The following is a 24,522-nucleotide window of genomic DNA, read 5'->3' on the forward strand; positions in this document are numbered from 1 at the left end:
CTATGCAGAGAACTCCTTATTTAGTTAGATAGAGCGGGTGAAGTATTCGGTAAGTTAATACGAATTCAAGCCATAGTTTAAGCATGTTTTATCTATGGTTTAAGTTTCCTCTATCCTTTACATTTACATCATGTAGAATCTATTACGAAAGATTCTTTTTACGTAACGTACAAAATAAAATAAAAATATGACATTTCATTAACCATTTTTATAAGTCCCTTGGTTTTATTACTGTATTTCTTATTTTTATTTAATCAAGTCTCGTTGTCCGATCAACTCAACCACGATACTAGTGACAGTGCGTATGCAATTATATATATATATATATATATATATATATATATATGTATATGTATATATTTTTAATGTAGGCTTTAAAATGAGAGATAACAAGCATACTAAGAAGATCTCTGATGATTCCACACAGGCTGGTGAAATGCATACGGGGACACAAATATCTTACTACCTAAGAAGAACAAAGAGAACTTTAACAAAGATAATTTAACACTAAAAGTAGTTTTTTACAATCCACAATTTTTGTATAGTTACTGTTAGCACTTGAAGGGGAGCTCCCCAGTTATTTTACAAATTAATTGATCCAACTGATCAATATTTTAAGTAAAAACATTACCTGGAAGCGTAAATTAGGATCTGTGTTAATCAGAAAATTACCCTATAGGCCTAACTATAATATGAGATTGTAAATCCTAACACATTATGTTAAATATTCGATGAATCTAAACCTTATCCTAGCGTATTAATGTAATTAAAAACCTTTTAAACAACAGTTTAGGTGAAAATTTAATAAAAACCATTGGTTTAATATTCTCAACAAGTTTAAAGTTAACATTGCATTCAGGCGGTTATTTTCTTAGTAATATTCTTATCAGCATAGTTGTAAGATATTTGACCTCTAATTCCGATTAACACTTTTTATTAATGAATTGTGAGAATGCAAGTTTATCAAAATACCATCCGGCATTAGTAAAAATGTGAAACAATTTTCTAATTGACATAGTTTTGTTTGTTCAAAATGTAAGCACCTTTTGGAAGTGATTTTGAAAGCAAGAATTTGGTGAGTAAGGTTAATACAACAGTAATAGTTAATGTAGTTTGTTTTAAAACTGATACATGTATGAAAATAACAGATGAAAGTATAGGTTGTAAATTGTTGTACGTAATCTTTGTAGTAGTGTGGATATTGTGGTATAGATGGATGATACAATATTTTTGAATACACTTTTTTAAATACATTTTAATACAGAAAATAAGAAAAGGTGCAATTTTACCTTTCGCACTTAAGATTGAAGCTTTGGTTCCCAAAGTCCGCCAAATCTTGTCAATCTCCACCTAATTTTATCCATGTGATAATCCATTGGGGAGGACGATATCCGTCATGCTATCCAAATCAAAAGCCTGTAGATCTTAGTATACCTCTTCTAGAAAAAAATAATAGTTAGTTCTCGGTATGCTCCTTTCAAAACAAAATTCTTACACAATTCTCAAAACAATTTACAAAAAGGGCCCAAAGAACAACCTGAAGTAAGAAAATACTTTATACCTCAGCACTTCTCTTCTAAATAAAAACCTTTAGTAAGTTCTTGATAAATCCCTGACATAATATCAATTTTTACACAATTTTCTAGAAAATGAACAAAAAAGGCCTCAGGGAGGACCACTTCATCCCGTCGGAAGTGGAAGAGGGAGACCACTTCAGAGGCGGAAGTGGACCATTTCTCGAGGCTGACCCTTCGAGGTTCAATCCAGATACGCCAACCCCTTACACGTTCAACTGGCGAAAGAGGAATGAATGGGGGTCTCCGCCGGAGTTCGAGGAGGACGAGGGTATCATGGCGAAACACCCCTTGGAGGGAGTCATCATGACGTTTATTGGAAGTAAAGATACCTTCTACGAAGTAGACTGCAAATACTATTTGCTAAATCTGAGGGACGATCTCAAGAAGAAGGGGATGTATGAGATTCCATGGAAGTGAGTAACGGGGTTGTATAATGCAAGGCAAGAAAGTTAAATTTAAAGTGATAGTATATATTTTTTGATGCTGTACAGGAAAAACGTAGGATGGATTTTAATTTGTACTAAATGTCAGAATAGTACTAGCAATAAGTAGAAACGAGAAAACACAATTAATGTAGTCCGAAGTCACCACAATATTTAGGGACGGTAAGATATATTTAATACACAATATTATTGATTATTATGACAGATTTAATTTTACTGGAATAAATAAACTATAAATTTTAATATAAACATTAAACAGACGTTCCAACACTATTCAGAAAAAATATTTGCTTTTGTAGGCCTAGTCTAATATGTTGAGAGTAACTACCTGCCTAAATATTTCCTTACGTATATAATCATCAAAGTATTAAAATAATACACAAGGAGTCTTGAAAATTATTGAAAAAAAAACATAAATATTATTATAAATTATAAACAATAATTTATATATTTTTTACTATTATAAACATACCTAGTAAATTTAATGAGATGCAATAAGTATACTTTTACTTCATTGAGAATGACACTTCTTTAAAAAGGTAATATACCTACTAATCAATTTAACTTTCCTAATGGATTTTCATACTACCAATAAAATACTACATACTGAATTTATACAACGCTTAAAATGTTTGAATTCTTAATTTTTAGAAATATCTTTCCTATGACAAATTGATTTTAGAACACAAATAATGAATATTGTTTCTATAAGTAGTTTTATTATAATTTTTTAGTTTCGTAGTTGGTGGGGATGGTACGGTATACACGGCTAGAGGGTGGGACAGACTGCCCGAGCCTCACCCTGAGGAACCGGAAATGAATGGGAAGAGCATTGAAATCGGACATTTTGGCACCAGAGGTAAGATCTAAAATCCATAGTACTTTCTATACTTACATACTTTAATACTTAAACACTTTTCATTGAAATGGCAACCATACAAAGTAGGTATTTAAGCAAAGTATGAATGGAGATGAGTGTAGGATCAGAGTTACGATCTTGTAGTCTTGTAGGTGACTAAGGCCGACATATTTCTTGGTCACAGCTGTTAATTAATAGCCCATACAGCCAATGACAACTAAGTGACCAAAGTTTATAGTGAAATCCAAACAAAACTTTTGCCTCGGTAACCAACTATAATATAATTAGACTGTATTACCATAAATTTCTCTTATTATCAGGATAGTACTGTGGATAGTCGTAGTACTCACTAGTTTGGACGTTAATCCAAACCAGGGAGTATCGTATCCACAGATCATGCCTGTAAGTATCCACAATTCGTGACCTCCTAGTAGTTGGATTACAGGACGACGCTGCCATCTCAGTCATATTTAATACTGTTTGTTTACTATGTTAGACTAATTTTATTGTGACACATTTTGCTTTCATTAAAATTATAAATTAAAAGAATTAAAGCCGTTTTGCGTATACTAGTGTAGGTCTACGTAGGGCTCGCCGCTTACTGACATCGCTAGTGAACTGAGTTTACCCATTTGCAGCTCAGTAGCTGACGCTTATGTTTTGCTGTATGTTAAAAACATTTTAAATTATTGAATCCCTTACTGCATGAAAGATAAGGCCAGTGATACGTTTTTGACCTTAAGATACATGTTTGATGCTGACATTCAGTGCTAGATGACTGAAGTTTATGACCCTAATGCAATGAGAGAGGGTAAATTGCTGAAATGGGTGAGGGAGTGTAAAATGACCCGTAGCCTTACAGATGAGTAATGTGCTAGTCTTAAATGATTAAATTTGCATTACATTTCTAAATCACTTAACAGTATTTCACTAAAAAGTAAAACATATGATTTTCCTTCAGCACTTCATACTCCATTGCAATAACAAAAAATATTAATAATTAGTTAGTATGAGCTGTATCTTCGTAAGATTTAATTTAAAATTTTTCTGCTTTAATTTGTGTCAATTGTTAATTCATTTCAGCATTTGTTAACTTGCGTTTTATACCATATGTCAAAGAGATCAGACCAACAATTTCAATGCATCTTACCACTTAATCAGGGGCCATTTAAGTGGATCCTTAATTGTCACCGCAGTTTGAAACAGTTGGAAAATGCGGACACATTTTCTTTATTTGATTTAATTTATCGTTTAACTTATAATATTTTTACCTATAAATACAATTATGTATTTGTTGAAAGGTACACTTCCACCCAACGAAGCACAGATTGCCTCAGCTTGGGAAGTGGTCGAATATGGAATAAAAGAAAAGTATCTCATACCCGAACCAGAAAGAAGTTCATTCTTCTACGCATAAAAGTTACAGCAAAATAAATAAATTCTGTCAAATGTGTAATGAAGTGTTCAAATTATGTAATTTGTATAAATATTTTCTGTACAGTATTTACCTGTGTTATATTAGTATATAGACGTTGCATGAAAATTGTATTGAATTTATTTTTCAAATAATTTAATTTGTTAATAGGATATAAAGCTAGCTATTCTAATTCAATGTGAAGCCAGGGAATATTGCATAGCCTATGCACATGACCTACATGTCTATTGTGAAAATGAATAGAGCAACTCCTAGGAAACTACAAATTGACTAACAGAAAAAAAATGTATGGATGAAATCACTACTTCAGAACTGAAGGGAATTAATGAACTACTACTCGAGTTGTTTACTGATTCATGTTTCTATCTATTAATTCTTTTGTTGTGTATATTTATTACTGCAGATCATTCCTACGACTAAAATGAAATACTTTGATAAAAGATAGAGATAGAGATAAAGATATAGATTCATAGCCTGATTCCTAGAACTCATATAAGCAAATAAAGAGTCCCGACGTTAATTTCTGGTTTTATGTAGTTTTAATCTAAATTATGAAGCAAAATGATCTACTGTTTTAGGTGGAAAGTGACATAAATCAAGATTTTTTTGGATGCTTGCCCAACATAAGAAAAATATTTAGACTTTTTTGTTTAGCTTTATACAATGTTTTGTCAATAATATCCCCTACAAAAGTGACGCAACCTCTCCTAGAAGTACATGCTTAGAAGGAAATACTGAAAACAATATTTGCATAACAATGCCTTGCAGACAAAGTTTTGAAACAATTCACAGAGTTGACAAATTCCTGATGCTATCATGGTACCAAATGATGTGGTACGAATAATTATGTATGCTTCTGTGGAAATTTTGACTAGATTACTACCATTCTACTTATATTCTAAATATAAAACATGAGAAGCATGATATTGTTTTACAATTTTAGAATTTCACGTATTTTTTAAGCAAACGTTACTTCTAACTAAACATTTTTGAATGTAAGCTCTGTTCACATGTAAACATCAATATTTTTATGTACCTTAAGTAGTATAAATATTTGTTCTAGCAACTGCATGATGTATGATCCAAACACCATTATTTATATTCAAACAATTCTCTTTAACTTATTTCTTGTATATGGTGAACATTTTTGAGCACTTTTACGAAAACTACGTATCAAATAATATCTCATGGCATAGGAATATGTTACCCTACTACATGCCCGGACTTTATGCCCGGACTTTGTATCCAATATTTTCAACACTTGACAAGACTGTTAATGGTGATAAAAATCTTTCTACATGGTCATTTGAAAACAGATAACGCATTATAACACACTTTCATTATGTAATAAGTGATAGAATCGTTTCAACCTTATGGTGTTTTTACGGACTTGTTAGGAACTCCATAAACTCCTTTAGCCTGTTATATGGTACCAATTCCTACCGCTGTTGCGGACGATAACGAACAAGTTCTAGTGACAAGGAAAGAATGGAGTTCAGCTCCTCCAATCTCAGAAAAAGAAGGAATCCCTCTAAAGTATCCGATACCTGCTGTAATCTTCACTTACACAGAAACTGACGTGTGTAATGAAAGGAAAGATTGTAAGATAGCGTTGAATGAGTTGCAAAGGAAATACAAGAAAGATGGCCTCTATGATCTACCATGGAAGTAAGTCTAAAATTTAAAAATATATTTTTTCGGTAAATGTAGGCCTAATGACTGTAATTTTACTGAATTGTTTATGTTTCAGTATTTTTGTATTGTTAGTTAATAAACTTGCTGTTTGTAAGAAATGGGTATGTATACAAATATTTTAATTATTTTTTGTGTGTGTTCTGAAAAAGTCTCTAAATGAGGATAATATATTTTTGTATATACAGGGTGTTTCCAAATTGTCTGGACATATTTTGTTGACTTGTTCCTTGGGCTAAGACAAACATAAAAAGCCGTATAAGTATGGGTCTTAAATGCCCAGATTTCTGTTTGTCGGTCTGTTAGTGATTTTAAGGAATTATTTTATATCTTGAGCATTTTTCGAGATAGAAATGTCAAAATTGGTATAAATGTGTACTTTATTAGGTAAAAAAGCTTACAAAGTGTCGTTTCAATATGGCGGTCATTTTTAATAAAGCCAAATTCCATGAAAACCGTAAATATTAAAAAAATACGTATTTTAATGCTTAGTTTTAATAACCTTTTAATACTTGTTTAAATCTCTAAAGAAGCTGTGATCACAATAATCTAATTTGCAAAAAAAAATTGTTTGTGAATTAAAAAGCTTTTCTATGCAAAACGCAGTCAAAATAGAAAACAAAGGTACCTTGTTTGAATCAAATGCACACAATTTACTTTGGTCGTCTACTCTTTTTGCTTAAAATTTATGTGTTGTTCTACATAGATTAATACTCTTTAGTTATTTAAATAGTTATCATATACTTTAACATACTTTGGCAGTTTCGTAGTTGGAGGGGACGGTACGGTATATGAGGCTCGAGGTTGGAAGAGACAGCCTGAACCTCATCCTGAATTTCCAGAGTGGGCCGGAAAAAGTTTGGAAATTGCTCATTTTGGATCCACAGGTAAATGAAAGCTTTCAAACTATCCTAAATGAAATATCCTTTCGGATTTGCAGAGCAAAATATTATAAGATTTAACCCTAATCTTTCAACAACGATGAAATTATGTAGTAAAACATCACTTACATTATGTACAACTATTGCATTAGTTTTTATTTTTTCTCTCGTAATTTCAGGTGTTACACCAGAGTTGTCATGTGTTTTAACATAAATCTTTCAAATTTTAGGAAAACGTGGAGTAAAACAAAGGTACTTACAACTTTTACAACAACTTTCTATTCTAACTAATTCCAACCTTAGTTTCAGGTGTTCCACCTAACGATGAACAAATGGTCGCTTCTTGGTACATTGTCAACGATGGAACAAACAAAGATTATATAAAACCTCTTCCGATCAGAAGAACGCTCTTTTACACATTTCCCATGAAAATAACAGTGCTCAAGAGACCGATTGTGCGTCATGATGAAGGTCACCGTTTTGTTGTGTAGGGTTGCGTTTTTTATTTGTTTATGTATTTATTAAGTTTATTATGTATAATAAAACATATTTTATACCATTGTTATAAACTTTTAGAACTCAATTGTTTAAATAGTGCTTAAGCAAGGATAGTATTGTCACGTTTGGTAGTATAACATTATAAGTAGTAAAATGGTAAAACATTTTTAAAGTATTAAAGTTGAGTTGTAATTCAAGAACATAATTCATGCTTAATGGGACAATTGTGCCTAATATTCTATGCAAACTACAAAAAATCTTATTTTAGCGAATTTCCCATATGGGAAATAAGTCAATACTGTAGGCCCCTACGTCTAATTGTAAAACCTGTACTCGGGACTGATTTACTCTTTTGCTTTTATGTCCCCAGAGGTGAAAAAACTCCAATATTTATTTTTGTGTCAACAAGGACAATAAAATGAGCAAAATCTTCCTATTTTGATGATATTTGCAAATAATTTTCGAACGGGTTCACGAAACAGCATGATCGGAATAAGATAACGGGATTTTCATAGGTTGTTGCATAGGGGAAAAATTAGTTTTTTCACTTCTACCCTGAAAAAATTAAATTCCATCCACTTTGGTGAAGGTTTAAAAAGACAATACTTCAATGATACGTTTAACGATACGTTGTTGTTTGCTTAATGGTAACGAAGAAAATGCCAACAACTTTAGGTTTACCGAGTGAGTAAAAACCTTATCCATGATTAAATCATGAATATGTGTTTAGTAAAAACTCTAATTCAAATACAAAAGGGTTTTATATTGTCAATACTCCGCTATGAAAAATCATGTGGTGGTTTAACATTTTTTTGGAGAAGCGTTGTATTCATCAACTAGAGGTTTCCGATTTAAATCGTGAATGCCCTATTAAATGTTTGACGTTTTTACGCTTAAAGAATCTCAAATTTGACTTTAGTCAATTTACAGGCGTCGAGTGAGATTTATAGGTGAAAAAAATTATCACAGAGTTTATGGGGATTTGGCACACGTCGAGGTAACTGAAATGGGATTTGTTCTTCCACAATAGTTCAATTATGAACTTATGTCGCTGAAAAACTTTAAGTAGTCGATGCAATCACAAAAATGAAAGAAGGCTATAATTTCCAAATAATGTTTTTCATATAGGTACATAATGTAATACGGGTTTTCGTTCTCCTATAATGCCAGACAATGCTGGTAAGGTTCTACAATATTTTAGTTGTTCGTACTTCCACTTACTTCTCCTTTGGTCTTACAAGCCCTAGTCGTACCTTAGTTTAATTGGCTTTTGTTTCTTTAAAACAGTTATAAAACACATTTCTAGTACTTTTACAATATCATATACTGCGGGTTAAATTAAAATGTGTATATGCTAGTAGGGTGTTTCTAAAGAAAAAGAAAAGGCCTTCTAGAGAAAAAAAAACTTTGCTAGTGCTTACAATAACCATCACACAAAATAACATCCAATTAAGTAACACATTGTAAAAATACTTAATGTACAAAAAGTTGTTGTAGTTAGTGACAAAAACTACTTTGTCTAAACCTAAACACAACATTTATGTAAAAGTTCGCAAATTTTCTATATTTGTGTGTTGCACATTAAGGACGAAAGTTATATTTTATATGAATTAACTACGTCCCATCATTCATACAGCCTATTTGCTCATTGACTAAAACAAGATTTTTTGCTATGAGAAAAAAAAGTTGTTGTCAAACCCAGATGTGGCAGAGACAACAGGGGAATATTATACGTTTTAGGGAGTTCGTAGGTTCTAAAGATAAGTTTATCTTGAAAACCATAAACGATGCTACTAAACATTGCGTAGCTGGCTTGAATGCAAACGATGTTTTGTCTCGTTTACATAATTAGTCAGTGTGATTGTAACTGTTTGCGAGTGTGTATAAAATGAGAAATTGGCGACTAATTTTAAAGTCTAAGGAAAAGTTTTTCATAAATATTTAGTGTTTTACATGTTTCTTTGGACATATCTGCAATTATGACAGATCCTGTAAGTAATATAAGCTTCACGTAGCGTTAATATTATCATAACATAACACAAAAAAGCTTAATTACTTTTTTCAACCAAGGTTGTAGATATCGAGTAGGGTTTTCCTGTTTATGTAACAAAATTATTTTTACGTACAACTCCTAAAAAACATATTATTTTCAAGCCCACTACTTATTTCCCCTTTATTTCAATTGATAAACAGTTTTGATATTTACTCACGAAATCAATAGTGAGTTTATATTAAATACCAAAGGACTGAAGGCTTTCCTCACATAAATTTAACAAACTATGAAAATACTTTTTATTTTTAAAACCCCCTGATGTAATAAATACGAAGTATTCATGGCAAATTAACTTCAAAGCTAAATTTGTTTCATATAGATACAGTGAACATAATGTATACTATGGTAAAGCAGTTAATTGTTTATTAGTTTTAGTACTTGACATACATAATACATTTTTGATATTTTATACGTCTCTTTAAGATAAGTAACCTGTAATGAGTGCAAGATATGCACTTTAAAGACCTTTCCATGATTGACCTATCCATACTGTTTGGGTGACCTAATGGTTATAGTCCACGCCTTAAATCTGAAGGTCAATAGTACGATTCTAAGCTAGATATAGACCCAGATGTCATTTATCATTAGGCTAACAATTAAAGAACCTGACACGTTGGATCAAGATCAAGGTTAATTTAACATACTAAACACGAATGTCACTGACTTAGATAGACACAGAAAAAAGCTCTCTCAAAATTTGGAATCAAACATTACTGTCATTTTAGGGTCTGACCACCTCTACGGCCCGCACATTTCGCTGGGAGAGGGAGCGAAGACACACAGAGCTGGTGATAGTCCCTAGGGACGAGTGGGGAGGGCCTCCACTCCTGGAGTGTGAATACTTCGAGAAACCGTTCCTCTCGAACCCCGTGCCTCACATCATCTTGTCCTACACGGAGACAGATGTCCTCTTCAGTCCAGAGGAATGTAAGGAGAAGCTGTACCAGATGCATCTGGACGCTGTAGAAAGAGGACTGTGGACTGTTCCTTTCAAGTAAGTTTCGCTAAGAAGTTCACCAGTGGGGATTCAAATGGCTATGTATCCTTGACAATTCTTTTAAAAAGGGGTTTCACTATTCGACCTAATTTACGTCAATTTACCAAACTTACGTTGATGTTCCAGGTTGTAATTCTAAATTTGTAAAAAAAATATATTACCATGTTTTTAATGCCCCTTGGAATTTGTTGTTTCATAATGCAAAGCTAATGAAATCAAACTAAAATAACGACTACATCCTTGGTATTTTATAAACATCCCTTTTAAATAAAATCAAATTATTACAAAATTTCATTAGGATCCAACCGAAGCGTTAGGATTTAACTAAAGAATAAGATAGCTTAACTAAAGAGTACTAAATCATTGTATTTTATATTTTTACGGACAAATTTTAATTAGTTTTATCCGTAAAACATTGACACATTTTCCAAGATATTAATTAGTTTTGATCTTACTCGATTACATTGTTTTGAAATAACCAATGGACCAACATATATGTAATAACATTTGTTATTTTTTTAGCTTACACAAACCAATTTGAATTGAAAATGTGTTTAACACCTGACACGAAAATACAGTGGTGTTGTCTGTTTGTAATACATATACGATTCCTAACAAAATATATTTTGATACATGTTTGGTTTAGTTGAGTACTCTATGTGATTAATACAAATGTTACACATTCTATCGATCTTTCCTAGTTATTGGGAGGTAACGTAAATCTAATTAATCAAAGCTGAAAAGAAAATTAAATGTAATTAATTAACATTTAGGCCTTGTGGTTGCAATTTGGTTAAAATAAATCTGGTTCCACTAATCTTGTTACCATTTATTATGGTTTAAATGAAAAACGATTCCCTTCAATAATGAAAAATAACGACCTACTTTCTTAGCAAATTCTATCATCTTTCAGCTTTGTAGTCGGTGGTGATGGCACCGTGTACGAATGCAGGGGCTGGAAAAGAAAGCCTGAACGAAGCAGAGTTTTCCCAGCTTTGTGGGGAGAAAGTATGGAAATAGCTCACTTTGGGAGAAAGGGTAAGATAAGCCAATCTTTAAACTTGTTGACAAGCTTAGATTATATGACTTCATACCGATATACGTTTACAATGAAGTTATTACATATTTTCGTCGTACTGTAGCAAACTGATGTTTTCATTACGTTCCTGCCGGGGCATAGGATGTTATATTTTCCTGCCGGGGCATAGGATGTTATATTTTCCTGCCGGGGCATAGGATGTTATATTTTCCTGCCGGGCCATAGGATGTTATTGTCAACCTATGGTTAAGTGGACATCACCTATACCTCAATCACATTTCCAACAGGAAAGTATTCCCGATGAAAAAGTAAACTATTAAATAATTCTTTAAATTTATTTATGTTTACCACTGTAAAGAATATTTGACTCTGAATTATTGATATTTAAATTTATTGAAATTTTAAAGTTTTTCAGTAGCACATTTTTCAATTTCTTATTTAATTGGTAGCGTAATATCTTATGCATCTAACAATTTTAAATGGATTCAAATATTTTAAAATTTTTTATACGTATGGATCAGTTGCTTGTTTATGTAGTGAAAAAAGAATGAATAAATTGTATTAATGTTATACAGAGAAACAACAAATAACATTTTATATTCATAAATAGTCACACGAACTTATAGAATAGTACATAATGACAATATAGTTTCTCAAAGGCAAAAGGTGTCTTTTCAACCCTGGTTTTTTATATGTGTAGTAAAAACGTTTTAATTCATTCCTATTTTTTTATTATAAAAATTCATGGGCATTTTTTAATGAATTTTTGTCTGTTCTAGGTAAACCACCATCGATAAATCAAATCAACGGTTCCTGGCTTTTAACTTTGTTTGGAATGTCAAAGAAATATATCACACACAAGTCTATGCCCGACCGACATCCTTTATTTGTATAGTGTATTGCTAGAAAATGTGTGTCAAGTCGTGTAATTATACCCTAAGCTTTATGTATATAATGTTAAACTTGTGTTATTGTAATAAACATTTGAAACTGTTTGCTTTACTATTTAAAGTTGTATTTTATTTATGTATTCTGTACTTAAATACATAGTGAGATGGGAAATTAGTTAATAGTGTTTTAATTTGATTACACAAGACATTAAAATATTTGAAATTCGTGATAGATGAACAGTGGGATTTTTATATTACAGAAAATGTTTTTACCCATACATAAAGCGTAAATTTTTAAATATTCCATTTCATACAACTGTATAACTATGCGTGTTATAATAGTAAATGAACAAAACAAAACTTTCAGAAAAATGAGTAACATAGTTGATCTTAATTTATAATCAGACGATTTTGTTGTATTCTCGATTGAAACGGGCTATTTGTAAGCTTATTGTATCCATTTTTATTGTAAAAAGGCAAATAATTATATATTATAATCAAATCAAATCAAATCAAATTATCCTTTATTCATTTAGTATACAATATACATAAATAGCGTCAATACAATAATCGTGATAAAACAAATATCTTAAAACTAATGTACAAGAGTCAGTGGAAAAAATCTTTTACCTTATAACAGCATTTACTACATAAAAACTTAAATAACTGTTTCTTAAACGACTTAAGGGAAGCTACAGATTTAATCGAATCAGGCAGGTTATTGTAAAACTTAACACCAGAGTAGTGGGGAGAAGATTCTAAAGTTGAGGATTTATGTTTAGGGTATAAAAGGCAGCTTTTGTGTCGGGTATTATAATTATGATTGTCCGAATTAACAGAAAATTTAGAAATATTTTGTTTCATAAAAATTAATAAATTGTAGATATACAGACTGGGAAAAGTAAGGATATTATTGTTTTTAAATGTATTTTTACAAGAACCCCTAGCTTTGATAGAATAAATTGTTCTAATTATTCTTTTTTGCAATTTAAAAACTTTTTTATTTTTGTCGGAATTTCCCCAAAAAATAATTCCGTAATTGAGAATAGGATAAACATAGCCATAGTATACCATCATAAGAGTAGAAATATCAACTGATCTAGAAAGAATGAGAGTTACAAAATATGCTTTATTTAACTTTTTGATGACGTCTGTTATGTGAGTTTTCCAGGTTAATTTATGATCTACTGTTATTCCTAAAAATTTGGTGGAGTTGGCAAGGTTGCAAGATAGAGTGGTGTTTTCGTGAGAAAAATTGTTATTAAAATAATTTGTTTTTAAAGTTCATTAAAAGAGACTTGGATTGATTTAGTAAAAGTCCATTAGCTTGAAACCAACTTTCCAGCTTTTGGAATTCTTGTTTGATAAGCTGTGGAAACATTGATTTATCTGGATGGGTGAAGATAGCAGAAGTATCGTCAGCAAACATAACCAATTTAGAATTTAAGGTCATGGGCAAGTCATTGACATAAACCAGGAAGAGTAAGGGTCCAAGAATGGACCCTTGAGGTACACCATCTGTGATTAATCTATAATCAGATTTAATTCCCAGTGACTGCAAATTTATACACTGTTTTCTGTTGGATAGAAATGAAACCAACCATTTACTGGTCCTGCCCGATATACCATAAAACTGCAACTTCCGAATCAGTATATTATGGTTTACACAGTCGAACGCTCTTGACAGGTCACAGAAGAGACCAGATACATTCTGCGACCTGTCAAGAGCATCCGCAACCTCAGATACAAAACTAAATATGGCATCTACAGTGCTTTTACCCCTTCTAAACCCATACTGATTCATGTTTAAGAGTTGACATTTATCAAGGTAATCATACAGCCTATTAAAAACTATCTTTTCAAAAATTTTTGAGAATGTCGGCAGTAATGAAATGGGCCTATAATTAGTTAGTTCTTTTGGATTGCCTTTTTTTATAACTGGTATCACGTTTGAGAGCTTTAATACATCCGGAAAGACACCTGTATAGAGTGAAGTGTTGATTAAATGAGCAAGTGGGATTGAAATAAAAGATGAACATTGTTTTATGATGAAGGGTGATATTTCATCCCATCCACACGATTTTGAAGGTTTTAATTCGTTAATTATTTGCTGAATTTCTTGAGGATCTGTAGTTTTGAAAGATATTAACATAGAATTAGGTCGGACCCCTTGTTGTAAAAAATTTATTGAGCTTTCAGGATCAGAATTAACATTTAGAAGTTTGCAAGTTTCTGTAAAGAATTTGTTAACATAATTTAACTGATTTTTGATGTTTACGGATTCGGATAAAAATGGAAATTTGTCTATTTTACTGGCGGAAGTATTCGTTTCTGTTTTTACAATTTGCCAAGCAGTTTTAGTCTTGTTGAACGATTGTTTAATTTTATTTTTATTATGTAATATTTTAGCAGTTCTTATACATTTACTGAGCACTTTGCTGTACTTTTTAACATAATTTTTAAAATGCAGATTTGTGGATCGTTTGCTGAGCTCAAAAAGTTCCCGTTTATGTTTACTAGATCTTTTTATCCCACTTGTAAGCCAACCTTTATCTTTATTCCGGTTAAGACTATTTTTAGCCTTAACTAATGGAAAAGACGCATTAAAATGTAGTTTAAAAATATGTAAAAAACACTTATAAATAGTATTTGCATCAGATGTTACATTTAATTTCTGAAAGAAGTAAGACCAATCCTCTGATTTTAAAGAATTGACAAAATTGGAGATATTAACCTTAGAAAAATGTCTTACGTATATTGTTTTTTTATTAACCACAGTTTCTGTATGTTTCTTGGTAAAATATTCACAATTCACTTGAAGATATTGAGTTAAGTGATCAGATAAACCATTTTGTACCACAGAAGGCAAACATAAATTAGGTTTAAAATTTGTTATAATATTATCAATACATGTACTAGAAACATTTGAAACCCGAGTGGGTACCTTTATAGTTGTAAAAAGATTGAATGAATTTAATATTGAAAGAAACTCTTCATATTGAGAACTATTTTTCAAAATATCAATGTTAAAATCTCCTGTAAGTATAAAAAAGGATTTAGGATTCTTAAGAATAGAATATTGTAAAAGTGAACGCAAGCTAGAAAAAAAATATCATATGCAATTTTGGTATACACGGTAGGTCTGTAGACACAAAGCACAATTAAATCAAGAGGGTCCGTGATCTGAGCACCACAACACTCAAAATAAGAGTCAACCGTAAAGTTTCCAAGATCCGCTCTTAATTTAATACTGTAATTATTATTCACCAATACACAAACCCCACCTCTTTTTTGTTTCTCTCTGCAATATGAACCGGCTAATTGATACCCATCGAATTGAAAAAGTGGAATTTGGCATGTAGATGGAACCCAGTGTTCAGAGAAACAAACAATATCAGGTTTTGTTCTAAAAGAATCTATGTAAAGATTTATTTCATCGATTTTATTGCCCTGGGTTATCCCTTGAATATTGCAATGTAAAATGTTTAGTAATTTAAGTGCTTGTGTGTCAGCAGTGCCCACATAAGAGGAATTGGTCTTAGATTGTAGTCTTATGCTTTCTTTTGCATGACCTTTCTGTTCCTTAAAAAATATTTCATGTTAGTCTGCCTAGTATTTACATCAGTAAAACTGTTATCAACTATAATTTCTTCACTTTCTACAGAAATCAAACTCTTGGGTATTTCAGGTTCTTTTTTCATTTGTTGTGTTGAGGTCATTGTGGAGTGAGATGTCAGGAGTTGTAGGTTGTGTGTCTTGACCAGGTGCACTGGACGTCGGAGAAGCAACATCCCGAGTCCCGATCACATCAGTTGGTAGATCTGCCTCTTTGGCCTGTCTAGGTTGTCTCTCGATGGGATCATCCTTTGAATGTTTGTTAACTCGAGTCTTCTGATGATTCACCTGGGTTTGACTCTTGGTTATTGTAGATGGAACTGTCGGTAACTTTGAGGTCTGGAAGTTAGGTTTACCCATCTCCCACTCAGTCAAACCTTCCTCATTGAATTCATAAATGCCGATCCTTATGTCTAGGTTATTAAACGTTTTGGTTACCATCTCCTTAACTCTTCCCCAATGAAGTCCATCCAGCCCACAACCGATACGAGGCATAGCTAACTTGCAGATCTTATATTCGATGCATTTTGCCTTTAGATTGTCGAGTGAGTTTTGGAGAGTTTGGTAAGTTGGCTTCTTGTAACTTAACTCTTTTGTTACTAAGTAAAAAATATACTGACTGTCAACCTTCAGTGCGGCACAACCACCAACACCTACATTCTGGGACTTAAGCTCTTCAATTCTCTTGAATTTACTCCTGAATTTAGCCGCAATGCCTTTTGCCATTCGTAAATCCCTGGCAACACAGTGAGCCAAAGCATGATCCTCAGGGGCAGAAAATAGATCACGCTTTATTTCTTCGATGGACATTGCTATAGACTGAGTTTTATCATTCGGCGTTGAGTGGCAGTTGTCCAGGGGTGAGAGTGTGTCCGTTCTCCTATCTTTAAGCTTGTTGATGACTTTATCGTACTTAAATTGTATGCATCTGCAAAGTTCCTTTTTCCCCCTTTTATTCAAATGAATACCATCCTTTGAATAATATTTCTCAGATAAGGAAGAACCATCGATAATGAAAACATTTGCATTTGAATGTGCTACATCATTTAAAAAAAATGTTATATTCTAAAATATCAAAGTTGACCTTTTGTGAGAGAGATACATCACGGCGGAAGGGTACGGTGATAAGAAATAACGGAGTTTTCATATTTGGCAGTTTAAGGTTGGCGTATAAAGCTTTAAGGTCATTGCTATATATATTATTAGCACCAGCAAGAAATTTTGTCAAATCATTGTCATTCCATGTATTACTGTTCATCATAAGTTTATCGACTTTGGCGTTTGGGCATGTAAAGCCACATACCCTGAACTCTTCAGAAAATAAATCCATTGTCATTTTAGCTAAGCCTCTTGCATGACTGTCTCCAATGATTTGAATTTTTTTCTGGGTCTTCTGGTTGTGTGATTTGATATTTGAATTCATCAGGTGGTTTCCCATATTTTTAAAACGTTTGGGCACATTTTTGGTGGTCACAATTCTCGGGTCTTCTGATGGTAAGTTTTCCGGAGCCCTAATTGACTTTTCCCCTGTAGCAAGTTTAGTAATACTTTTCTCTTCTTCAGATTGATTACTTGCACTAGTGTCATGTATTGATTCAGCGAGAGGTTCATATCTGTTCATTGTTGTTACAGGTGGTAAACACGGCCACTTACTGAGACTTCTCAATCTTAAGTTATTATCTTCATTTGCAGCAGTGGAATAAGTACTATTGTCCGATTCCATGATAAATTTACTAGGGTTTGCCTGCTTTAGGTTGTTAATTTCTTCAAGAATACTCACATCAGTTCTCTTGGTGTCACCTATTAGAGTAGGTTTCTGTGATGTATTGCATATAGAAGGAAATATATTATTGTGTTTAAAAATATTTAGCAAAGCCAGTTTTGCATTCACTAAAACATTCAAGCCGCATTCAAACGAGTTTTTTTGTTGATTGCAAGAAACTTCTTGGATGTGCTGCTCACTAATACCTAGACGGTGGGCAATTCTTGCTGCAGCAGCTTTGTTATAGCCACTTATTGAGTCCCAGTGATAAGCTTTGGAAGATGTACTGTCATATATGAGAAGGCTCCAATGGGATCCGGAGTCAGAAGACTGTAATTCCAAGCTGTCGTTCACACATAAAAAGACAAACTTTTTTGAGCCAAACGACATCAATTCAAGCTGTTTTTGTACGTCGACCGAGGATCCTAGTTTTATCTGTAGCGTTGCTCCTGGTCCAAGAAGAAGAATGTCCTGTCTGTCATTTATATTGTCGTAGAGTGAATCAAAATAGGTTTGTAATATATCATCAGAAAACCACAAGTCATTATTTGTGGATGAAGGCTTACTCTGTTTCGTAATAGCTGTAAGCTGTAACTTATGGTCAGAGATTTCCTTAGTCAGCTTATTGATAATGTCAGTACTTATATGATTTTCCCGTTGGATTTCATTTATGTGACGAGTTAGGCATTCTTTCTCAGAGTTCAACCCACTGATGATTTGTTGCAAGTCCGATATCTTTTGCTGAAGTTCGTGTATTTCATCGTTAGCTGAGTCTTGGATCTTGAACGAGTTGTTAATTTCCTCAGATCTAAGATCTTTCTCATTTTGCGCAATTCTATGCAACATATTTAGTTCTTCTTTAAGTTTTAGATTACTTGTCTCGATATCATATTCCTTTTTATGGATACTGTCAACTTTTATAATAAGTTTTGCGAGGTTTGGCAATAACAGTGAGTTTTGGGATTCGTCATTGTTAGCAATTAAAGTGTTTATTTCATTATAAAGTGAGGAAAAAATATGTTCAGATTCATCGTCTAAGTTAGTCACGTTATACAAAGCAGACTCTACATCCATCAATGTGCTACCTTCCCTCCTAATATATTGCAAACAAAAATTTGAATAGTTTCCCGTCAATTCTGGATACTGTAGTGCCTTCAACAGTTGAAACGCAGTTGCGCAGTACTCAACTATCAAGCGGGAAGCATCGCAAAAGTTGCAGGCGTAGCTAACTTGCAGAATCGCTCATAGGTAGCGTTGTGATGTTCTCAAGAAAGGGGTAGCTGCACGTATCCCGTATAGGTGGCGTCTGGCCTCTGTACAGTGGCGCTTCGTTTAGCAAATGTTGAGATGGAAGTTGGGCAGATTAGCTGCATAGGGTTGCAAAATATTGGCCAAATGTTAATTGAAACAGAACTAGGTTAGGATTTAAAAACTTCTGACATTTAAAACTCACGCAGAAAAATGTCCAGGGAACCACAACAGTAGATGCGGAAAATCATTGACTATACACAACAACAAAAGTTAACTCAAATGGTTTAAGTATATTGATAAAATCGGAAAGAAATTACAGAGCAAAATAGACACGTCTAGCATGAATCCGTCGTCACGTGACTTCCCCTAGGCCTACTTAGTTCAAAAGTTATCAATTTAAACTGTTACTAATGGATGAAAGCGTATTTTTCAGTTAAAATACATTCTTGATAATTAAACATCAAGCATACCAAAAGTATACAAACTTAATAAAAATATCAATTAAACTGAACTATTTAATTAAATCCTTTTTTTTTGTGATGGTTAATATAAATAGAAAACCAAAATCAACAATGTGCCCGCATCATTTCGTCTATATATGGGAGTCAGTGGAGATGAAAACAGTAATGATAACAAAAAACTATACAGAGCCACATTCAACAAATAAATGAATAATTAAAAACTCTATTGTTGAAGTATAACTTTAGTTGTGTGTAGCGAGTGAGCTGGTTTCCTCGGGATTCCGGGTTCAAAGCCGACTTAATCCCCTATATTGATTTTGATCTAAGTGATAATGTTGCAGCCCCTAGATCTAACCTGAGGTAAGGTGAAAAAATTAAATAATTAAATAATTATACAAAATAATAAATTTTCCGGGCATTAAGTTGCCTCATAATATAGTACTTGTGGAAAAACATCAAAACGAAAAATAAAATAAAAATATTAAAAAAATATTTTATATACAACTTAGTGAGTACAGGCTCATCACTTGACTCAAACAAAAATCAACCTCGGGCTTAAGCCTAATGGCCTAGGACGAAAAAATAAGATTATGTTGTTTGCTAACACAAAGGAAATCTGTAAAACCAAGACAGACTTTACATACTATGAACACAATAATTGTTATATTATTAATTCCTAAGCTGCATCAACTTTAAAATTAATTGTTATAACTAAATCTACTTTACACCATAATGTTTAATTGTCGTAATTTTTATGTGAACCTTTTATACCTCGGTTTGAAGCTCACAGCTTCAGCAATAAATCTACAACTTTCTATGTTGGTTCAGCTATCAAAACTAACATAGTTTTATGAATTGTATGGCATAATATCTACTTAACTATCTTCACTATAACTTAGTAAGTAATTAGAAGATAACGGACGGTGCAACATGGTTTCAAACACTTCAATGTTCCAATTTATTTCTAGCGCAAAAATGTAAAACGAATGTTTCCTTAGTTAACTACAAATGGAAGTGACAAAACCTTCACATTAGCTACTTAATTTGTTTCAATATTTAAGCTTTCCACAACATAAACAGTCAACATGGGTGTGAAAATGCATCCCAAAAATGTAGCAATCAACAAAGAACTGCACAAATATCGTGATTTGGAGGAGATTCTGAAACCGTTCAACCTAGTGTACAGGGATGAGTGGGATGATGAGCAACAGCTGGAGACAAGTGGAGCAGATCTTGTGAAAGTTAGCACAGAAGTGTCAACTGTTGTGATTCCTCCATTGAAACATCCCATATCTGCCGTGCTCTTCTCATACACACAAACCCCTATGTGCGGACTGTTCGACGAGTGCCAGAGATTTCTCAAGGCTATGACTAAGGAGAGTTTGAAGAAAGGAATGCCTGACATTCCCTACAGGTAGGTAAAAGTTGGTTTCCAATTTTGTCTAGTATATTTGAAGTATCATCACTGTTTTGGTTAGAAATGGTAGAATTATTTTTTCCAACTTTTATGCAATGTTGAAAATCTTAATATTATCAACCAGCAGTCCCTCTGTTTTCAAAGTTCATAATATTGTGAAAAACATATATTTTAATTTTATTTGATGGAACTTTGGCTACGCAGTGTTTTAGGAGGTAAGAACTTAGACTTGGAAAATACCATACGGTAAAATTAAAAGAGCATTATCTTTTACAAAAAAGATTGGTTGCATGAGCTTTTTATTGTGTGTTTTAAAGTAAATCCATGGACAAAAGTCAGAAAAAGGTGCCTACTTCTCATAGACAGTTTTTTTCTTCGTGATAATTTTTCACATTCTAATTAGGTAGGCTCTATCCCGGAACTGTTTTACACATTACTTGAGGCTATCCATAGAAGATTGTTGCATAATCGCATCGATAAAACCCAGTTTTAATAGGAGGAGTTTAAACCCGGGACCTCGGTTTCCGAAGCCTGGTACTCTACCTCTAGACCAACTCCCTCCCATCAAATATTTATCTCATAGACAGTACTAATATGCATAATGTCCATAGTATACGTACATAAAAACTGTGGTAGTACATTTTTACAGCAGTACATAATGTTGAAACAACCAAATTCGATACTAACGTAAACATGTACATTGCGGACTCTTTATATGGGATGATATCCAAATCATCCTATATAACATCATGCTACGTAACGTACAACGTTCATGTTTTGGCATCATGTTGAAATAAATCTGACTTTTCAGAATACATATGCGATTTTGGAATACATTCAAATATAATGTAACCAAAAAGTGCAATTCTTCTCTAATAAGACGTTTAACTTCGTCAAAATCACTAAATAGAATTTCATCGACGTTGTATTTTAATTTGTTTGTTTAATTTAGTTAAGTTGTTGTTAATTTAGTTTGTTTGTTTGTTTACACTTTCACAAATATTTATTGCAATGTTAACATTTCTTCACTGAGTTTACGTCACCGTTATTATATTATTGTCATGGGTTTTTTTCTGTCTTGTCTGTCAAATATATTCATATTTTTGCTCGTTACTGTTATTATATTAAAATATTTATCAATTGTTATCTAGATTTGGTTACTTGTATCGTTATTTTTCTAAAAATGTTTATGCATGTTTACTTAGCAGGATGAATCTGTATCTGGCTTATATATATTTATCTTGTAACTTGAATCTCATGTATTATTGACTGTAAGAATGGTGTTTACCGTATAAATAAAAAAATAAAAAAAAGTAAATAAATAAATAAATAAATACCGAAAGCCTGTGCTGAGGCATGTCTAAAATATTGATTGCACTAAACTATTAATTACTAAATTAATCAAGGTAGATTAGTTTCTCTAACCAGAGCTTCAGGGTGGGCTTGTGAAAGAGTTTTAGCTACGAAACCTTTGACTTTGCGGGAAAATCAATTTATATGCAGCAGATTAATTACTTTGAAAACTGAAGTCAACGTGTCCTCCTGGAAAAGGAATATGATAACTAAATGAGGTTTTGGAATTATTCGTTTATTTGTTTATTTGTTTACGGTATAACATCATTTTTACAAGGGTTGGCATTACAGGGTTGACATGCTGATACAGATACAATATTGAAAGATTGAGATTAGATAAACGAAAAGTAATAAAAGAGTGAAGGTGAAATGTGAAATAAAATTGCTTAGCCTAATTAAATTTTCTTCTCTTCTGCCTTTTCTCATGCTTTTTTCCTTTTTTTTTGTTGTTTTGCATAATTTATTGACAGGCAGATAAGAGACTAACATTACATGCAATAGAAAAGACTTGGTTGAATAGCAAGCATATGCTATTCAAATAATAAATGCTAAATAAATAAAAAAAATAATGCTTTATTTAATAATATATGTTAAATAATATATGCTATTCGTGATAAATAATATCCAGCATTATGCTCCTTTATCACCGTAAAGACAAGAGTGTATTAAATCTATAAAAGTTACAAATGTATAACAGTATACCAAAATTTCCATTTTTAAACAAATAAATTTGGTAACATTTTATAAACTTGTACAAACATATTTAAGAAAAAGTTTTTTTTTTACGGTTTAGAGAGTTAAAAGTGTAACAACACTATAGTTGTTTTGAATTTTTTTTCATTAGATTTTAGGGAAATTAGATAAACTACATAAACTATTTAATTATAGTTGGTAACAAGGTAACAAATGACTAGCATTTTTATTTCAATCTCGAATAAATACAATAACACATTATTATGAATGTTTGCGAAATCAACCACACTTTTTTGGCGTTTCAGTTTTGCGATTGGCGGAGACGGTACTGTCTACGAGCTACGTGGGTGGACGAAAAAACCTGAAATGAGCGAAAAATATCCACAATTAGATGGAGCTGTGATAGAAATTGCTCATTTTGGACAGCAAGGTAAGTTCTACCTATAATGTAAAACAGTAAACTGATTCATGTTATATTTATTTTTCATGAAAGTATACTAAAACAAATTGTCATTCCAATGAAATATACATAAAAGCGAAATAAATAAAATATTAATTTACAAACAGCAAGTTCTAATAACAATGTATCCCTACAGTAAAAATATAAATCGACGCTACAATGTAAAAAAGGACATGTCATTCACCCAGCCTGTACACTACTTACTGTGCTGCGTAATGAGCAATATTAAATTGACTCAGTATGATTTCAATATAGCATTCAGTTGAGGTACTAAAATAACGATGTATTGTCAAAAAACATAAATAAAAATTTAGTAATCGTAAAGATCATAAGGACTATGTTAACTTTTGTAAGAGATTAAAAATCTATGGTGTTGGTAATGTAATATGGCATTTGTAGGTTGTCAAAATTGTTTACATTGACTATTAACAAATTACAAAAAAATAAGATAAAAGGTAGCTTTACACGGGTTTATGGCAATACAACCATGAGTAAATCCCCTGGATTAGAGAACAACAACCGATTGATTCATGAAGGTATTTAACCCCTCATTATGGTATTTAGACTGTGATTTCCTGGTAGGCTGGGAATCCATGAAGCTAAAATCCTTTGGGGTGATTTTCAAACTTCCATTTACTCTCCATGTTTACTCAAACTGTTGAGGATATATTTTAGAATAAATTGCTTACACTTTTTAATAAAATATATTTTATGTCTTAGGTTCTCCACCACCACTAACTATGGCCAATGCTGCTTGGGAACTTGTCCAATACGGTGTGAAAATAGCGTTCATGAAGAATAAACCTCGATTCTACACGGACTACCATGATTAAACATTAACTGAATATTTTTATAAGTGTAAATAGGGTGTAAATAATTGTGCCTAAATCGTTTATAGTGTATCCATGTTGTTAGTATTTACGTATAAATATTTGTTATTATTATATGGATCTTATACTTTACCTTTACTTTTCGTGTTAAGTTAGGTTGAACCTGATCTAGTCAGTAAGCTCATATGCGATTATTTATTATATAAACAAAAAATGGAAACATAAGAGGCCACAAAGATCTTATCGTCATAAACATGAAACCAAAAAGTATTATTTTAACCATACTATTCTTTAGTCTAAGAATATCGCATGCTCT

At 32.3% G+C, this 24,522-nt stretch overlaps 5 protein-coding genes across 6 annotated transcripts; 4 read left to right on the forward strand and 1 right to left on the reverse strand.

Moving 5' to 3' along the window:
* The first annotated feature begins 952 nt into the window (after nucleotides 1-952).
* On the forward strand, nucleotides 953-4,335 carry LOC128987894 (peptidoglycan-recognition protein LF-like). 2 transcript variants are annotated; one of them, XM_054408977.1, is made up of 4 exons: nucleotides 953-1,035; nucleotides 1,647-1,990; nucleotides 2,755-2,879; nucleotides 4,181-4,335. In XM_054408977.1, exons 2-4 carry the CDS (start codon nucleotides 1,650-1,652, stop codon nucleotides 4,294-4,296), a joined length of 582 nt encoding a protein of 193 aa, XP_054264952.1. In that variant the 5' UTR covers nucleotides 953-1,035; nucleotides 1,647-1,649; the 3' UTR covers nucleotides 4,297-4,335. The 2 variants fall into 2 exon arrangements, with proteins under 2 accessions (XP_054264952.1, XP_054264951.1); XM_054408976.1 differs by having other exon boundaries at nucleotides 965-1,075.
* A 1,344-nt stretch (nucleotides 4,336-5,679) lies between these two features.
* LOC128985262 (peptidoglycan-recognition protein LF-like) lies at nucleotides 5,680-7,378 on the forward strand. Its single transcript, XM_054404653.1, has 3 exons — nucleotides 5,680-5,982; nucleotides 6,769-6,893; nucleotides 7,191-7,378. The coding sequence occupies exons 1-3, from the start codon at nucleotides 5,741-5,743 to the stop codon at nucleotides 7,376-7,378; spliced, it is 555 nt and encodes a 184-aa protein (XP_054260628.1). The 5' UTR covers nucleotides 5,680-5,740.
* Nucleotides 7,379-9,247: 1,869 nt separating this feature from the next.
* On the forward strand, nucleotides 9,248-12,479 carry LOC128984264 (peptidoglycan-recognition protein SB2-like). Its single transcript, XM_054403567.1, has 4 exons — nucleotides 9,248-9,376; nucleotides 10,164-10,432; nucleotides 11,349-11,473; nucleotides 12,254-12,479. Exons 1-4 carry the CDS (start codon nucleotides 9,365-9,367, stop codon nucleotides 12,367-12,369), a joined length of 522 nt encoding a protein of 173 aa, XP_054259542.1. The 5' UTR covers nucleotides 9,248-9,364; the 3' UTR covers nucleotides 12,370-12,479.
* A 3,569-nt stretch (nucleotides 12,480-16,048) lies between these two features.
* Nucleotides 16,049-16,789, reverse strand: LOC128984842 (ADP-ribose glycohydrolase OARD1-like). Its single transcript, XM_054404209.1, has one exon. The coding sequence runs from the start codon at nucleotides 16,787-16,789 to the stop codon at nucleotides 16,049-16,051; it is 741 nt and encodes a 246-aa protein (XP_054260184.1).
* Nucleotides 16,790-20,275: 3,486 nt separating this feature from the next.
* LOC128983901 (peptidoglycan-recognition protein LF-like) lies at nucleotides 20,276-24,320 on the forward strand. The gene is made up of 3 exons (XM_054403161.1): nucleotides 20,276-20,867; nucleotides 23,222-23,346; nucleotides 24,097-24,320. The coding sequence occupies exons 1-3, from the start codon at nucleotides 20,539-20,541 to the stop codon at nucleotides 24,207-24,209; spliced, it is 567 nt and encodes a 188-aa protein (XP_054259136.1). The 5' UTR covers nucleotides 20,276-20,538; the 3' UTR covers nucleotides 24,210-24,320.
* The last annotated feature ends 202 nt before the right edge of the window (nucleotides 24,321-24,522 follow it).

Source organism: Macrosteles quadrilineatus, unplaced genomic scaffold, assembly GCF_028750875.1.
Source record: "Macrosteles quadrilineatus isolate MER2022 unplaced genomic scaffold, UCM_ALF_1.0 Scaffold_2__2_contigs__length_208266976, whole genome shotgun sequence".
Taxonomy (NCBI): domain Eukaryota; kingdom Metazoa; phylum Arthropoda; class Insecta; order Hemiptera; family Cicadellidae; genus Macrosteles; species Macrosteles quadrilineatus.

Coding starts and splice junctions, on each gene's coding strand:
- LOC128987894 (XM_054408977.1), top strand. CDS start 1,650: ATGAACAAAAAAGGCCTCAGGGAGGACCACTTCATCCCGTCGGAAGTG. Junction 1,991..2,754: donor ATGTATGAGATTCCATGGAA/GTGAGTAACGGG, acceptor ATAATTTTTTAG/TTTCGTAGTTGGTGGGGATG. Junction 2,880..4,180: donor CGGACATTTTGGCACCAGAG/GTAAGATCTAAA, acceptor ATTTGTTGAAAG/GTACACTTCCACCCAACGAA.
- LOC128985262 (XM_054404653.1), top strand. CDS start 5,741: ATGGTACCAATTCCTACCGCTGTTGCGGACGATAACGAACAAGTTCTA. Junction 5,983..6,768: donor CTCTATGATCTACCATGGAA/GTAAGTCTAAAA, acceptor ATACTTTGGCAG/TTTCGTAGTTGGAGGGGACG. Junction 6,894..7,190: donor TGCTCATTTTGGATCCACAG/GTAAATGAAAGC, acceptor TTCCAACCTTAG/TTTCAGGTGTTCCACCTAAC.
- LOC128984264 (XM_054403567.1), top strand. Junction 10,433..11,348: donor CTGTGGACTGTTCCTTTCAA/GTAAGTTTCGCT, acceptor ATCATCTTTCAG/CTTTGTAGTCGGTGGTGATG. Junction 11,474..12,253: donor AGCTCACTTTGGGAGAAAGG/GTAAGATAAGCC, acceptor TGTCTGTTCTAG/GTAAACCACCATCGATAAAT.
- LOC128984842 (XM_054404209.1), bottom strand. CDS start 16,789: ATGTCCATCGAAGAAATAAAGCGTGATCTATTTTCTGCCCCTGAGGAT.
- LOC128983901 (XM_054403161.1), top strand. CDS start 20,539: ATGGGTGTGAAAATGCATCCCAAAAATGTAGCAATCAACAAAGAACTG. Junction 20,868..23,221: donor ATGCCTGACATTCCCTACAG/GTAGGTAAAAGT, acceptor TTGGCGTTTCAG/TTTTGCGATTGGCGGAGACG. Junction 23,347..24,096: donor TGCTCATTTTGGACAGCAAG/GTAAGTTCTACC, acceptor TTTATGTCTTAG/GTTCTCCACCACCACTAACT.